Here is a 16,561-nt window from a genome sequence, read left to right on the forward strand (position 1 = left end):
CGCCTCCACCCCCAGCATTTGGAGCGGCGGAGAAGCGGCTCCGGAGTGATTAATCCGGGGATAATTCACCCCCCCACCCCGCCCCCCGGCGCGAACCCCGCGAAGCGGGATTGGAGCGAGTCATTTCCGAGAGCGCAGCGCGCCTCTCCCCGGCCGGGCGGACACTTGGTTCATTCCAGCCGCAGAAGCTCAGGGCTCCCTCGTACCGGGATTTTTTCCGAGCAGAAAAAAAAAGCTCCAGAGCTCTCCTGACCTCCTTTCTCCTCGGCGGCGAGCGGAGCCTCTCCCTCGGCGCTGCCGGCCGCGCCATGCCGCGCTCGCGGGGACGAGAGCTGGGGCGCTGCGGCTGCCCCGCGGGGAGGGCTCGCGCCGAAGCCGAGATTTCGGCGCTCGTGCCGGGCGCCGGGAGCCGCTGGGGCCGCCAGCCGCCGCCGCCGCTGACGCCGCCGCCTCTGCTGCTGCTGCTGGGCTGGGGGCTGCTCAGCGCCTCGGCCGCCGCGGGTAAGTCCGGCCACGCACCCCACCCGAGCCCTGAGCCCACCCATCCCCGACCAGGTCCCAGTCCCTTCCTCCGCCCTCCCCCTTAACCTCCCGCCCCCCTCAACGCCCACCCTCCTGCTCAGCCTCGCCTCGGTCGCCCCCCGTTCACCCCCATCCTCAGCGGTCCTCCGCGCTACCCTCACCCCTCCCTGCTACCCCCAAGCCCAGCCGCAACTTGACCGGATCCGGCCGGTGTGGGGGGCCTTGGGAGACAGACATCCCCTCCCGGCGTTGCGGGGCACCCGGACCGTGGCTTCAGTTTCTTCAGCCTCCCAGCCCCCAAGGTGCCAGGCTTTTCCCCGATAAACTTTCCTGGAGCCCTCCCTGCCTCCCGATCCTGGTTGGCACACCCGTCCAGGGGGGCTGGAGAGGAACGGCGCGCCCCCTCCCCATTCGCGCGTCTGCAGGGTCTGCCCTTCCCTGCCCCCGCCCATTTTCTGGCCACGGAAGCCCGCGCCCCCGCCGAAGCCGCCCAGAGACTGCGGCCGCCTTCCCCCTTCCCCAAGTGTCTCCCTTCCTCGGCGCTCTGCGCTGGGAGCGGGGGTGGGGGGGTGTGGGGGGGGTGGGGGTGGGGGGTCAGGTGGGCGGGGGTCCCGAGCTCGCCGAGCTGGAGGACTCAGGTGGGGGCTAGAGGGTGCTGAGAGACGCGGGCGGGGGCTGTGCCCGGGGGCGGGGGAGGGAGTGTCGCCGCCAGGCTCCGCGCCGCCACCTTCCCCGCGGTTCCCACTCCGCGCCAAAGTGCCCTTTCCCGCGCCCTGCTGCAGCCCAGTGCCGGGGCTGCGGCAGCGGCGGCGCGGGCGGCGGGACCTGCTCCTGGCGACCGAGTCGGGGAGGGGGACCGACCTGGCGGGCGCGGCGAGTCCCGGAACTTCGCCGATATCTGGCTGAGGCGTGCGGACTGGGAGGGCAAGCGGACATTCGAGAGAACCCAGTCCCCATTGGGGATCACTGGCCTCAACTAATGCTATCCCACTTTCCCCCCCGGTCCCCTCTGAGGCTCAGCTCTAGCCACAGCCTAGAAAGTTCTGCGTCCTCGGGTGGGGACGGGTCCAACCGGCGATACCTGGGGCCGCATTTTCATTTAGCCCGGAGGCTGACACCCACGGTGTGTGTGTGTGGTGGGGGGAACCCGTAACACCTGCTGCCCAGGCTTTGACTGAGGGCCCCTACGGCCTGGAGCCGTGTTGGTTTTCTATTTATTTTTTAAACCACCGATTGAACCTTTGAAAGCTTGGCTTCGGCCATCCGAACCTCCAGATTCTTTTCCCTTTTTGGAAAGTGCGACCCTTCCCCGGGGAGCTCTCTGGTCCACGCTGGGCTCCAGCATCTGGTGAGCCGGTCCCCGCAGACCGTGTTGCCAGCTCCTTAGCACGGAATGATATGGTTGCTGGTGAGGAAAGGCGCCCTGAGCCAGCCCTAGCTCTCGCATCCCTACTTGACCGGACTTTGTCAGTTTCTCCGCCGAGTCATAGCCGCCGACACCCAGAGAGGGGCGCCCGCGGTGCGCGCGCCTAGGAGCTCAGCCCTCGTGCACACCCACACCCATTGGGTGGCTGCGCGGTTCACAACGACGCCGCTGGTCACCCAGACTTGCCACATGAGCGGTGGGTCTATGGCTGGGCTGCTACCTGGCTGTCAGGCCTCTCAGAAGTGTGTCCAGGGGCAGCCCCGGCTCTGGCTTGGCAGACCTGAGATGACCCTTCATAGGATCCAGCTGTTTTTCCAGCTAGATTTGTCCCTGCCCTTTGGGCATGCCATGCCCCCAGGGAAAGAAAAAGCTCAACTCACCGGAGCTTGCACTCTTGGGCTGTGCTGGAGAACTGTTGGCGTGCAGCTCTTGGGTCGCCAGAGAAGTTGGGGGTGGGGGTGTTGAATGGCTTGGGGGAGGGGCTGCTTGCTCTCTGGCCGGCCTGCTCTGGCTTCCCCTGCTTCCAAATGCATTTCTTTTTAAACCCTTCCCGCATTTAGATGTGCTGTTGGCCTTGTGAGCAGCAGAGATTTGGAAACGGACTCGGTGACAAATGATGGCAGGATTTGGCACATTAGAGGGAAGCACATTTATTTTGTGTTCTCTTCACACTGTTGACTTTAAAAGACGCTCAGGACTGGGCTGTCTCCCTTCCTTGGCCCAGTGATGACTGGATAAAATGAGTATGGGATTTAAAAGGCGGAACCTCCTTATCTGCCTTTAACTTGGACCCTGACCCTTTCCAGCCGTGCCTCCACACTTTCCCCACCCCCAGCCTCCCTAGAGACCCTCCAACCCTTGCTTTCTCTCTCCCTATAATAGATCAGTCACTCTCCTGCCTTTTGTTTCCCTTGAAAAATTTAACAGAAAACAGGCCAACCTGGCTTCTCGGTCCTGTTGACCTTTCAGCTCCTGTCCCATCTTTCTTTCTGATTTACAAGTCAACTCTCTTAGAATCGGTCTTGAGCTCACTTTCTGTGCCACTGTTCACTCCCTGCTGTCTGGCTTCTGTCCCCAGGACTGGATTTCTCTAGGAAAGATCACCGCCGACCACCCCAATTGCCAAACCCATCAACTTTTCCTTTCTTTTCCTTTACCTGTCTGTGACTGTGAACTCTGGATTACTCCTTTGAAAATTTCTCTTCCTTGGGCTTCTGGGACACCGTGCTTGGCTGGTTTTTCTCCTACCTCTTGGCTGTTCCTTCCCAGTTTCTAATAGTAGCACTTATGCCCCTCCTGAAAATCTGGCTTCCTGCGGTGTTCCATTTCTTATGCTTTTCCTCATTTCCTCTCACTCCTCCCTGGGTGAGCTCATCCAGGCCCATTTCTTCCTCTGCCACACTCTGAAGCTTCCAGACAGATTTCCCCTGCCAAGATGCTTCTCCCGATATATGTCTGTTGGCTTCCGAGCCCACGGAAGCTCTGGATCTAGACAGCCTGCATATCCGGCTGACTCTTGGACATCTTCACCTGGATGTTTCTTTTCCAAAGGAAACTCATTAGCTCTGCACCCAACCTCCAGTATCCCCCAAGGAGGCTGCTGGTACCTGTAGCCTCCCAGTTACCCAGCCAGGAACCTTAGGATTATCCTCAAATCATCCTTATCAGGTTACCATCACTTTCTGTCAGTTTCATTCTCTCAATTGTTCTCAAACCTAGCTACTTTTCTCTGGATTAAGCAGCTCTGAGCACTGAAAAGACTGTTGTGCTTCCCATTTCCTTAAGTAATTTAAAATAAAGGCAATGTTAAACTGTAAATATGAGACATGCCTACAAAGTTCTGATTTTTCCCATGCTAACCACTTCGTTGCTTTGAAAGAAATCAAACATCAAGTTATTAAAAAAAAAAAAGAAAAAAGAATTTTCCCTGCTTTGCCTCTTGAAAACTGGAGCGCTGGCCATACCCATGGAATCATATTCAAAGTAGTTATTTATCTGCCTCTTGTGTGGAACTGTGAGCTCCCTGAGGGCAAGGCCAGTGCTTTATTTCTCCTGGCATCCCCAGCACCCAGCTCAGGACCTGGCATAGAACTGGTGCTTGATAGATGGTTGTTAAATTGGCTGATGATTTTTAAAAGTATTTCTTTTGTGGACAGTTTTCTAGGGTCTGATAAGGCTAAATCAAGAGTTTTAGGGATCAAAGAATCACCAGCTGGTTTGCAGAGGTGATGAGATGACAAAGACCTGTTCTTCAGTTGCTTTCCCCCTAGAACCAATGTCACAGATTGGTAAGACATCTCCTTAGGTTCTAGAACCAACACAAGGACATGCCCTGAGCATACACCCTGCCCACCACACCCAGGAAAGACAGTGATGTATGGGTTTGAATTTCCATTTGTGATTAAGCTGTGGGTTTATGGTTTTAAAAAATAAGCTGACCACAGCAGAGAGAGTTGACCATATCTTGGGCTGGTGACAGTGTAGTTTTGATCAAGGTGAGCATTGTTGAAGGTGATGTGGAATGGCATTGGAGAACTAGATTGCTGGAGCTTGGACACTGCAAGGTTTGGGTATGTCTAGAAGAGTCCAGCAGGTGGCTTCAGTGACGTCACCTTGCCCCAGGTGTCTCACCTGCCTCTGTTTTATCATCATTGTCATACCAGCAGGATTAAGGGACTCTGAGGGCTCAGCAGAGCCACACGTTCCTTGCTAGAGAAGTAGCTGATCTTCAGACCTCCCCAAGGTTCAGGCTGCCCACCTGCAAAAGGGCCAAGTTATCACTGCACTTTGGAAAGGATTAGAAAAACCAGAGATGAAACAGACTCAGCACATACATATCGATTGTGCCCATGGAGGGGAAGATGGACCTGGAACAAGAACACCGAGGACAAAAGACTCTGCTAGGGAGTCTGTGTATTCTCCTCCACTCATCCTGCTCAGAAAACTGTCTGGGTACCCAGGGGAGTGACAGTAACAGCCAGTGTCCACTGAGTCCTGATGGCAACCCAAGCACTTGGTGTCTATTAACTTGACCCTCACAGCAACCCAGTGAGGCTGGCAATATCAGTCTCCCTCTATTATCCATGAAGAAATAGGTTCAGAGAGGACACATAACTTATGCACATAACCAGTCAACCAGGGATTGAACACAGGTCTGCCTGATCCAGAATCCTTCACTGGCAACCACGCTGTTATCTGAGGTCTAAGGAGAAGTGCTACAGCCCGGGAAGCCTTCCGCACAGGTGGCCTGTCTCTGTCCTGCCTTTCCCTCTGGGCTTGTGCATCAGTGATGCTGTGCTGCTTTGGCACTTGAGGCCCTGATCCCAAACTTCCAGCCTCTCAAGCAGCTATGGTCCGTCCATCTCCCTCACAGCTCCTCGGGGATGACTGCAAAGTCATCCTTGATTTGCTTCTAGTCCCAGAGTTCAGTTCCTTTCCACTGAACTCTGCTGTGAGCTCTCACAACTCCCCAGGTTGTAAAACCCTTCGTATCGTAAAACTCATCAGGACATATTGGAATTTCCTGTTTAATGAGACAATGTCCGCCTTTATTCCCTAAGGCTCTGTGAACACACAGCACAGAGCAGACACTCAGTCAACACTTGTTGAAAGGATCAGAGGCAGGCTTTCTGGAGCCCAAGTTTCCCTCTTTCTCTCTGACTGCACTCTTGGACTTTTCCAAGGCAAGGGGCTTGGAGGAGTGGGAAGCATTGAAGGTGTATCCCCGTGTGGGAGACAGCGCTAGGTCCTTCTGCATATTACTAATAATAACTCTCTTTTACTGAGTGCTGTTTAAGTGCTTTACAGACATTACTATTCAATTCTCACAACAATTCAGGTGCTATAATATCATGTTTGAAGAGACTGAGACTCAGAAATTAAGCAGTTTGGCCAAGGTTATAGAGCAGATAGGAGAGGAAACAAGATTGAACCTCAGAGCTACCTTGACTCTAGGACTCACCCTTTTAATTCATGGAAAGCATCTGTCACGGTGCGGGACCTGCGGTTAGCATTCAGTGTTTTATATGTTAGATGCTGCCACTACCTCTGCTGCTGCGACTACTGTCTTTTTGCTTTCTGCACCAGCCTCTTAGAATTCTGAGAAACAGGTCTGATTCTGTAGCACTCTAAGATGCCATTAGCGTCAGCAAGAGTCTTTCTTCTCGCTCCTCCCACTGAAAGCGCGCTCATTAGAACCTGGCCTTCTCATCCAGCCATCAGCCCAGGTCATCATAGCTCTTCCTGTGCTGTATTGTGCTTAGTCGCTCAGTGGCGTCTGATGCTTTGCCACCCCTGCTGCTGCTAAGTCGCTTCAGCCGTGTCCGACTCTGTGCGACCCCATAGACGGCAGCCCACCAGGCTCCGCCATCCCTAGAGGGCTGAAAAGGGAAGGCTCTCTAGCGCCTCCTAGAGGTTGGAGAGCATCACTGACATTGCCTTCCTTTGGTTTCCCTCTTGGTGGTGTGAGTGCTGTCTCGCTTCAGCCCTTTCCGACTCTTTGTGACCCTATGGACTGTAGCCCACCAGGCTCCTCTGTCCATGGGGATTCTCCAGTCAACAGTACTGAAGTGGGTTGCCATGCTCTCCTCCAGGGCATCTTCCCACCCAGCAATGAACCTGCGTCTCTTAATATCTCCAGCATTGGCAGGCGGTTTCTTTACTACTAGGGCCACCTGGGATATGGCTTCCCAATCTCTCTTCTTTACCTGCTACAGAGATTTTCCATGACAACAGGGGGACATCTGGGTGAACCTGCAAATGCAGGGTTATCTCAGAGTTTTCCGCCTCACAGAGACACTGTCTCAGGATTCAGTGACTTTGAATGGAATTTGGCTTGCCCACAGAAAGCAAATGGTAGGCTCTACAGTGTGGGGAATTCTCAACTAGAAAATGATGGTGTGTTTCTTAAAGCTCTTCCCTGGTTCTTGTAAGTTAAAGGAAACATGAAGCTCATACTTATTTCCTTTCTGGGCTCGGGAACTCAACTCCCTTTTCATACCCCACCTTTAAAGATGAGATGCTTTTTTTATGCCTGTACAAATTCAAGACATAATAAGAGCATGCTTTTGATTCCTTATCAATAGAGTAGGCATTTTGGAAGTTGTTTGAAAAAAATAAGGATGAGATTCTATATCTTTTTCCCCTCCTCTATCCCAATATACACTTAACTTTTAGATCTCCAGGGCCCTTTGGCTTTTCTCTTAGTTTCACATGACATGAAGAATGGTCATGCCCTGTGCACGTTAAGAAATGAGAACTTTGGCCAAGCAGGAGACGGGAGGGGAGTAGATGGAATGGAATATCATGGGGGTGGGACTGAAGAAACAGGAGGATTTGGGATGGACTGAGGTGAAGTAGGAAGGAGTGACTTGTGGTAGGATCAAGAGTAAACTGGGATGTGTTGGGATGGGATAGAGCGAAAGAATTGGGATGGACTGGGATGGGTGGTGGAATGAAATGGAATAAGATTGAGTAAAATATGATGGTTTGAAGTGGGATTGAGTGGGTGAGATATAGAGTGTTCAGGAAATTGACTGGGGTCGGATAGAGTGGAGTGGGAAAGATTGAATCAGAAGGGACTAGGATGGGATGGGATAAGGTGGGATGGAGGAGTTGGACTGGAGTGTAGTGGGACAATCAAAATGTGGCAGAGTGGAGTGAATGTGTTATGGTGGGATGGAGTGAGATGGGGGAGTTAGGGTGTATTGGAGTGGCTTGGGTTAGGTGAATTGGAAGGAAGGACTGAGAGATGTAATGGGAGTATATAGCCAACTGGGTGGGCATTATGAGGAAATGGGAAATTAAGGAGGGGACCAGAAACAACCTAACCTGCCTCCCATTATTGTAGCATCTTTATCTTCCTTCCCAGAACTCCTCAGTTCCTCATGTGCCTGAACCCTGAAATTTCTAGCAGATAGAAAGTCCCCATTAGCCCTTGGTTCCACCTTGGTGTAGATCCTAAAAGGGTGCTGACCCCACTGTCTACTATTAGGGGGTCAATCTTAAGGGAGATATTGGGGTTCCTGTGTAGCCACCACCATGAACTCTATCAGAGAAATGTGCTAGCACATGGCAGAAGCCCCAGTGCTGCTGCTGCTGCTGCTAAGTCGCTTCAGTCTTGTCCGACTCTGTGCGACCCCATAGATAGCAGCCCACCAGGCTCCCCCGTCCCTGGGATTCTCCAGGCAAGAATACTGGAGTGGGGTGCCATTTCCTTCTCCAATGCATGAAAGTGAAAAGTCAAAGTGAAGTTGCTCAGTCGTGTCTGACTCTTAGCGACCTCATGGACTGCAGCCTACCAGGCTCCTCCACCCATGGAATTTTCCAGGCAAGAGTACTGGAGTGGGGTGCCATTGCCTTCTCCGGAGCCCCAGTGCAGCTCATGTCAAACCCAGCATCAGAGAAAGGTACTGTGCTCACCACAGAGGTAGTGAGGTGGCTATACCCACAGAAAACAAAACTCTGGATGCCGTAGGGGGTCACCTCTCTGATGTCCTCTTTTGAGAGGTCCCCCCGCCCTGGAAACTGCCTTTCACTTTCTCCCTATTTGTGTCTTATTGTTGGAAAATTTTAAAACCGGATTGATCTCTCAGGGGATATCAATTTTATCCTTGAAAATCATCATTATAAGGAACTCTTATGATGCTAAAAATAATGTATGTATAGTTTTAAATTACTGAGAGCACCAGAAACTTATTTGAGAATCTTCCGTGTGGTCTGGAGCAGAAAATAAGGGTTCATATTACGGCACAAATAGCCTTGCTCCCTGCCCATGTCTCATTTATACTCAATTAAGTGCAATTATAGTCTAGAAACCTCAAAAAATTATGTGTCCATCTTCTTGGCTTTCAAATAGGAAATAGAATAAGGCCCATTATTAAGTAGCTACATCTGTTTATTGATTGAAAGAAAGCAAGTGTGACAGTTGTAACTTGAAAGAGAGAAAGCAGAGACTTTGAAAGTTAGACCATTTGAGATACAAGTGAATTATCAGAGGATGTGCAGGCATTTTGTGTGGGATGATTGATGGTCCTTTCTGAGATGAGCTAATGTGGTAGAGTCAACTCAGGGCCCAGGAGGTTTGTATGTGGGTTGCTACCTGACTCTCCAGTCCAGCTTGAGTCTCACCACCTCCTGGCCCTCATTGCTTCCCCACTGCCGTGTCAGGGGTGGGAGTCCAGGGTGGAGAGAGGGTCAGGGATTGGGTGAGGCTTGGTGATGGGGTGTGGGCTCTGGCCCGTCGTGTGCTTGGATCCTCAGTCGTGTCCCACTCCTTGTGACCCCATGGGCTGTAGCCTGCCAGGCCCCTCTGTCCAGGAAATTTTCCAGGCAAGAATACTGGAGTGGGTTGCCATTTCCTACTCCAGGGGATCTCCCTGACCCAGAGATTGAACCCGCATCCTCTACATCTCCTGCATTGGTAGGCGGATTTTTTTGTTTTTGTGTGTGTGTTTTTGTTTTTTTTTTTTTTTACCATTGAGCCACCTGGGAATCATTACTCAGCAACAAAAAAGAGGTGAAAGTTTAATGATTTATTTTCAATCCATGACCGACAAGGACCTACTGTATAGCACAGGGAACTATGCTCAGTATTCTATAATAACCTAAATGGGAAAAGAACTTGGAAAAGAATAGATACATGTCTGTGGATAACTGAGTCCCTTCGCTGTACACCTGTAACTAACACAACATTGTTAATCAACTCAACTCCAATATAAAATAAAAATTAAAAAAGAAAATAGAATGTCCCTAGCATGATAACTGCCACCTCAAAGGTGGCCTCCCTCCTGCCGGGGACCTGTGTGGCCCTGTCTTCCTGGCCTGGTCATTTGTGAAGTGCTGACCTATGGGAGGTTCACAGCTGGAAGGAAGATGTTCTGGTATATTAGTATTTGATATGTTTCTTGAAATTTGGCCTGAGAGTCAGGAAACTAGTTTTTCAGCTTTGGGTATTCCTCTACATCTCACTTCTCCTTCTTAGGCCTGATTTCCTTGTCTGTAAAAGAAGAATGTTAATACCCCCCCATATCTGTGTAATGCTGGTCTTGGAAGCTATTTAATCAACAAAACAAGAAAGATCCAGAGATTTTTGAACAGGTCACTGTGTAACCCTCGCCCAGTGGGAGACCCTACTGAGATGCGCATCTCCCGTCTCTGCAGGTGGCCTGCCTGGCTGTGTGTCAGGGGGTAGGGGCAGGGGGTGAAGAAGGGCAGACTCTCTCAGCTTCCTGGCCCTGATCCTGAGAAACTGAAAGAGAAGACACAGGACTTCCCGTCCACTGCTCCTCAGATAATCCACTGCAGTCTCCTCCCGACCTACCCACCCACCTTGGGGCAGCTTTCCTGAGCTCAGTCTGGGAGAGGTGACTGCTAGGGCTTCATTTTTCACTAACACATCCATCCAAGGGACAAGATTTACCCCGAGGCCTTTTAATTCTAGCAAGAAAAATTCCCTGTGTTTGACAACCACTGGGACCCGCATCTCCTGTGACACTTTGTTCCTAGAAACATGGAAAGAGGGAAAATGCTTACAAGGATAGTTTTCCTGGTCATGTGGAAGGAACAGCTGGGGTTTTTTTGCTTCCTGCTTTTTTCCTTTTCTTTTTTGAGCATAACATGGAATTGACCTACCCTCAGATCATGACACTTTGTGATCATCTGTCTATGAAAGGCTCCTGTCTGGTTTTATTTTTAAAAAATTTTTCCTTCATTTATCCCTGATCCCAAGGCTATTGTTGCCTTCCTCCGTCAGTACCAACTCTAATATATTTTGTGAAAGTGAAAGTTGATCAGTCATGTCTGACTCTTTGTGACCCCATGGACTTCTTCAGGAATTCTCCAGGCCAAAATACTGGAGTGGGTAGCCTTTCCCTTCTACCCAGGGATTGAACACAGGTCTCCCACATTGCAGATGGATTCTTTACCAGCTGAGCCACAAGGAAAGCCCAATATATTTTATATATATCTTGAAATATGCATGGATCCTTATAAAATATGTAGGGTTGTTTTGTGTGCATATGTAAATTTATATAAATATAGTGAACTGATTTATTTACTTAGTACTGTAATTTTACAGATCTAGCCCTGCTCCTTGTATGTGTCTAGTCCTGACTGCGTTATGAATTGTGCATCCATCACATTTCCTGTATCAGCTCGCCTGGGACTAGACCCTTGGCTCGCCTGTAGCTCCTCCTGGCTACACTTGCAGTTCTGAAGAGCGTCCTCCTACATGCTCTCTTGGAACCCTGCATGAGAATAATTCTGGGCTATACAAAGTGGAGAATTGGGATCCCTGAGTTAGCATATTAATTTTCTCTGTTCTGTCATAATGTTTTACAGAATGGCTGAGCTAGGGCTCACTTCCACCAAGAGTGCACAAGAGTTTCTATCTTCCCATATCATCACCAATACTTAATACTGTCCACCTTTCTAATTTTTGCCATTCTGATGAGTTTAAAGTGCCAGCTCACTCTTTTATTTTACATTTCTCTTATGACAAATGTGAATATCTCTTATATGCTTGTTAGTTGTTTGAGCTTCTCTTTTTGTGAATTGCCTAGTCATATCCTTTGCCCATTCTTTTAATTAGACTTCCTATCTTAATTTAAAAAAACCTGGGTTTGATTTGCAGGAGTTTCTTTTATATTCCAGATATTGCCCTTTGTCAATTTTATAGATTCCAAATAACTTCTCCCAGTCTTCCATCTGTCTGTTTTGTTTATGATGTTTCTCTTTGGACAGAGAGGCTTTGTTTTGAGGTAGTCAGATCCATCAGTGTTTTGTGGAAGGCAGAAGTTGGGACATATGGGGGCACTGATGAGCCAAGTGTCCGGGTGGGCTTGCAGGCCCACCTGGGTCCATCCTCCTACAGGGCTGGTGCTCTGTATGGAGGGCTTGAGGAATCCTAGAGTCTTCCTGTCCACACAGGGCTCTCAAATCCTATGGGAGGTCTTTCTCTTGGCTCAGAGCCCTGTGTTTTGGACGGTGCCAGTTAAAGTACAAATTAATTACTTGATGTGTACCACACTTAGAGAATGTGAAGCTTCACTCAGTCCTTCAGGGGGTGTTTATGAAGCATGTGTGCTGGGCCTCAGCTTTTGAATGCATTGGGGGTTACAGACAAGTTTCAAAGATAAGGGAACATAAGAGAGACAACTATCCACTGTTCACAGCAGCATTGCTCACGATATCCAAAAGGTAGAGATAACCCGTATCTATTAATGGATGAATGGATAGACAAAATGTGGCATCTACATACAGTGGAATATTATTCAGCCTTAAGAGAAGAGACTCTATATTCTACAACTTGGATGAGCCTTGAAGATATTATGTTAAGTGAAATTGTGCTTAGTCCCTCAATCGTATCCGACTCTTTGCAACTGCATGGACTATAGCCCGCCAGGCTCCTTTGTCCGTAGAGATTCTCTATGGACACATGGAAGTATTCTCTAGGCAAGAATACTGGAGTGGGTTGCCATGCACTCCTCCAGGGAATCTTCCCGACCCAGGGATCGAACCCCTGTCTCCCGCATTGCAGGTGGATTCTTTACCAGCTGAGCCACCAAGGAATTATCCAGTCACAAAAGAATAAATCCTGTATGATTCCAGTTAATATGAAGTATCCAGAGAAGTCACATCCATAGAGACAGAAAGTAGAATGGTGGTCACTGGAACTAAGGGTTCAGAGACTGAGGGGAATGGGGGCGGACATTGTTTAATGAACAGAGCTTCAGTTTTGCAAGATGAGAAGAATTCTGGAGATGGATGGTGGTGATGGTTCCACACAATGTGAATCCTCAACACTCCTGAACTGTACATTTAAAAATGGTTAATATAGTAACTTTTATATTATATGTATTTTGCCACACACAAAAAAGAGGAACCACTATCCAGACTCAAGGGGTAAGGGAAGCTCCTAGAATAAGCAATGTGTAGGCTGAGACTTGCGGGATAGAGAGCAGAGAGCAAACGAAGAGAAGGGGAAAGGATTCCAGCATGGAAACGTACCAGCACAAGCTCTTGGTTGGGCGGATGTGAGGCATGTTCAAGGTCTGGAATAAGCTCAGTGCAATGTGGAGGTCGGCTAACCGAGTGGGGAGTCTGGAGCGGGAGTGGCGCTGTCGGCTAGGCAGGCTGGCGCAGGTCTTGAAGGAAGGTGGTGTGACGAGGGAGCGTATGGTACCAGGGCACTGCTGGGGAAGGCAGGTCCTGGTGCCCCACAGGGAGAGGTCAGCAAGGAGGAGACGAGGGCATCCTCATTTTTTCTACCCTGTTCCCCGCCTGCCCAGAGAGGCTAAAACCTTTGCTAGAACTGTCTGAAGTCCACAAAGCCCGTGTAATACATTGTGGATTGTGAATCACAGTTCTGTTGATCCTGCCCCAGTGAGAACATCCCACAGCTTTCTTCAAGAAAGGAAATAAGAATAGTTCATCCACCTGCTTGGGGATGGCATCGCAGGCCACTGAAATGTTCCATCTCCTGGAGACACCTGCTGCATTCCGCCTTGTCCAAGTCGTGTGTGCCCTGCGCATTTTCATCATTCTGCCTCCTCTGTTCCCTCCCGACTCCTCTTCCAAACTCTCCAGTTATCTCCTGCCCACTTCCTTTCCTGCTCCCTCCTTTTTTCCCAGCCCTGTTACTTTCCTGACACCAAGACTCTTCATTCTCATTGTAGAGTCATCCTCCTCCATACTCCCAGCCTCACCATCAGTTTGAGCCTCCTCCTGACCTTTGACCTTGTTGCCTCTATCCCTTCAAAGGGTTGACCTTCGATCTCTACCCCCTTCTCACCTAGGACCTGCCATCTCCATGGCCTTTCCTTTAGCCAGACTTTGGCCCAGCAGCTCTGTCAACAAGGAGGATTTTCAAGGCCTTTAGCTGCTCCCATCTGCTTAGGACCTGTGGACTGGGTCACTGGAACACTCACTGGGCCCTTAGTGTAGTGGCCCTAGCCCAGGGGTCAGGGATACAAATAGCATTTACAACCAAGTGCCTTTCCCAAGCACAGTGACATGTTCCCAAAGGCCCAGGGAACTCTAAGAGAATATAGGAGGGAGACAGATGGCAGGACAGGCTTCCCCCAGGAGAACAAGCAGGCTCTCCAAGAGTAAGCAGACGTCCGACTTTCACTTTCTTTCCATATGAGCGTAGGGGGTCCTAAGCAGAGGGAGTAGCCTTCACTAAAGCTTGAGGCAGAAAGCTGTGACTGGGAGATGTCAAGTTTGCATCATCATCCTGTCCATCAGCACCACCTTCCTGGAAGCTGGAAGTGGTCTTTTAAGGAGCACTCGGGAAATGCTGAGAGCGGCAGGCTCCCCTCCCTAAACCTCGTGGCCCTTCAAAGAAAGCACTCATTTTGCAGTTGAGAAAACAGATTTAAGGAGATCAAGTTACTTGGCCAAGATCCTATAGCTAGGAAGGAAGAGAGCCTGGATTTAAAGTAGTCTGATTCAGGAGCCCACAGGCTTAACCATCGCTGTACCCAGGCCAAATGAATGAGTGAACGAATGTGTGTGTTAGTTGCTCAGTCGTGTCCAACCCTCTGCAACCCTTTGGACTGTGGCCCAGCAGGCTCCTCTGTCCATGGAATTCTCCAGTCAAGAATACCAGAGTGGGTTGCCATTTCCTCCTCCAGAGGATCTTCCCGCTCCAGGGGTTGATCCTGAGTTGCATTGCAGGCAGATCTTTATCTGCTGAGCCATAAGGGAAGCCCAGGTTGCTCAGTTACAAATGTAGATTCTCAGGTCCTCCCCGAATCTTCTAAATCATAGTACCCTGGAGCATGGTGTGGAAGCTGCATCTTTAACAAGTTCCTATTATTATTATGCACATGAAGTCTGTTGGCTGCTGCTGCTGCTATTGCTAAGTCACTTCACCACCAGGCTCCCCTGTCCCGGGGATTCTCCAGGCAAGAACACTGGAGTGGGTTGCCATTTCCTTCTCCAGTGCATGAAAATGAAGAGTGAAAGTGAAGTTGCTCAGTCGCCTCCGACTCCTAGCGACCCCTGCTAAGTCACTTCAGTCGTGTCCGGCTCTGTGCAACCCCAGAGACAGTAGCCCACCAGGCTCCCCTGTCCCTGGGATTCTCCAGGCAAGAACACTGGAGTGGGTTGCCATTTCCTTCTCCAATGCATGAAAGTGAAAAGTGAAAGTGAAGTCGCTCAGTTGTGTCCGACTCTTAGCGACCCCATGGACTGCAGCCTACCAGGCTCCTCCGTCCGTGGGATTTTCCAGGCGAGAGTACTGGAGTGGGGTGCCCCCCTAGGAACCTCTAAAACATGCAGCTCCCCAGCCTGAAGGTGGAACCCAGAGGAGATGGGCCTTCAACCATCCACTCCTCTGCAATGATCCTGACCTTGACCTCACCCAAGAATCAACAGAGGAAGGGCTTCCTGCTCCCTCTCCCCACTCCTTTCCTCTCAGCTGAGCCCTGATGGAGCAGGGACCCCAGACGTGACCAGATTAGTGCTGTTGTGCTTCAGCGGCCCCCCTAGGGGACTGGGAAAGCATCCCAGCCCCACAGGCCTGCATTCCATTCCTAAACTGCTTAGTGCGCTTGACAAAAGGCCTGCTGGTCAGGACGGGCCTGGCAGCTCTGAGCTCCTGATTCACCATGTCCTTCTACCAGCCCCTGATCTGTTAGGTGAGAAAGCAGGACACTCAGGGGAGTCTTATCCTTGACTTCCTTCTGTGCTAACTCCTATTATTCCTGATTTGAAGAGCGGACACAAAACACCTAAATGCCTTTGTCCTGGGGCCTGTTGGTGGAAAGCAGCTTCAGTTTAGGACAGAGGCAGGGCAGGTAGGCTAAGGCAGGCAGCCAGGTGCGGTCAGGATAAGGGTCAGGGCACACTGGAGAGGAAGCTCCCAAGGGTGGGGCCAAGCTGTCCAGGTTTGTTTCTGGGTGGAGGAGATCCCCTGCCAGGGGGAGGGGCCTTAACCCAGTGGAGGGGCATTTAGGAAGTCTGTGGGTCCCTGTGAGCTGTCAGGGACTCCGCAGGGAAACCAAGGCAGAGGGCCAGTTATGCAAATAGGGATGCTAAGACAGAAAGTTCTCTGGGAGGTGGGGAAGCATCATTCATTTAGCCAAGGGTTTATTGAGTTTCAGGAAGTGGGGTAGGGACTATTAAATGAGTGCCCTGGGAGAAAAAGACTTCATAATCAGTTAAGTTTGGGAAATACGAGGTCCCTGATTTCCAACGTGTGGCCCAAGGCTTTGCCAGGAAGCTTCCTAGAATTGCAGCTTCACTGTCTTGCCTGCAAAGGTCTGTGATTGCCCACCTCTCAGCATGCAGCTTTCCTGCCTTGTGTCCACATAAAGCTGTGCCCCACTGATAAGGTTTGGGTTCCTTTATTCACCGCTGTGTCCCCAGCACCTAGGACAGTGCCTGGAGCCTGGTAGATGCTCAGTCAGTACTGACTGGATGAGTGAATGCTCACCAGGTGGTGGCCAGGTCCAACTGAATCCCCCTGGAAGCTGCTTTCTGAGCAGCAGAGACACTGTGGATTTCCTTTTTGTTTGCCGTTGCTGCACCAGATACAGCACATTTCCTCAGGTGAAGCACTGCTGAGAGGCTGGGCAAGGGCGTGGTGGGAATTTTCGATGCAGAGCA

General features: G+C 50.6%; 1 protein-coding gene across 2 annotated transcripts in view; it reads left to right on the plus strand.

Moving 5' to 3' along the window:
- Window positions 1–232: 232 nt before the first annotated feature.
- CSMD2 (CUB and Sushi multiple domains 2) overlaps window positions 233–16,561 on the plus strand; it is a 683,179-nt gene continuing 666,850 nt past the window's right edge. For both annotated transcript variants that reach the window (XM_055586466.1, XM_055586467.1), the window contains exon 1: window positions 233–501. In XM_055586466.1, the coding sequence (XP_055442441.1) occupies window positions 309–501 (193 nt within the window). In that variant the 5' untranslated portion in view covers window positions 233–308. The remainder of the gene's footprint in view (window positions 502–16,561) is intronic.

Source organism: Bubalus kerabau, chromosome 6 (genome assembly GCF_029407905.1).
Source record: "Bubalus kerabau isolate K-KA32 ecotype Philippines breed swamp buffalo chromosome 6, PCC_UOA_SB_1v2, whole genome shotgun sequence".
NCBI classification, from domain to species: Eukaryota; Metazoa; Chordata; class Mammalia; order Artiodactyla; family Bovidae; genus Bubalus; species Bubalus kerabau.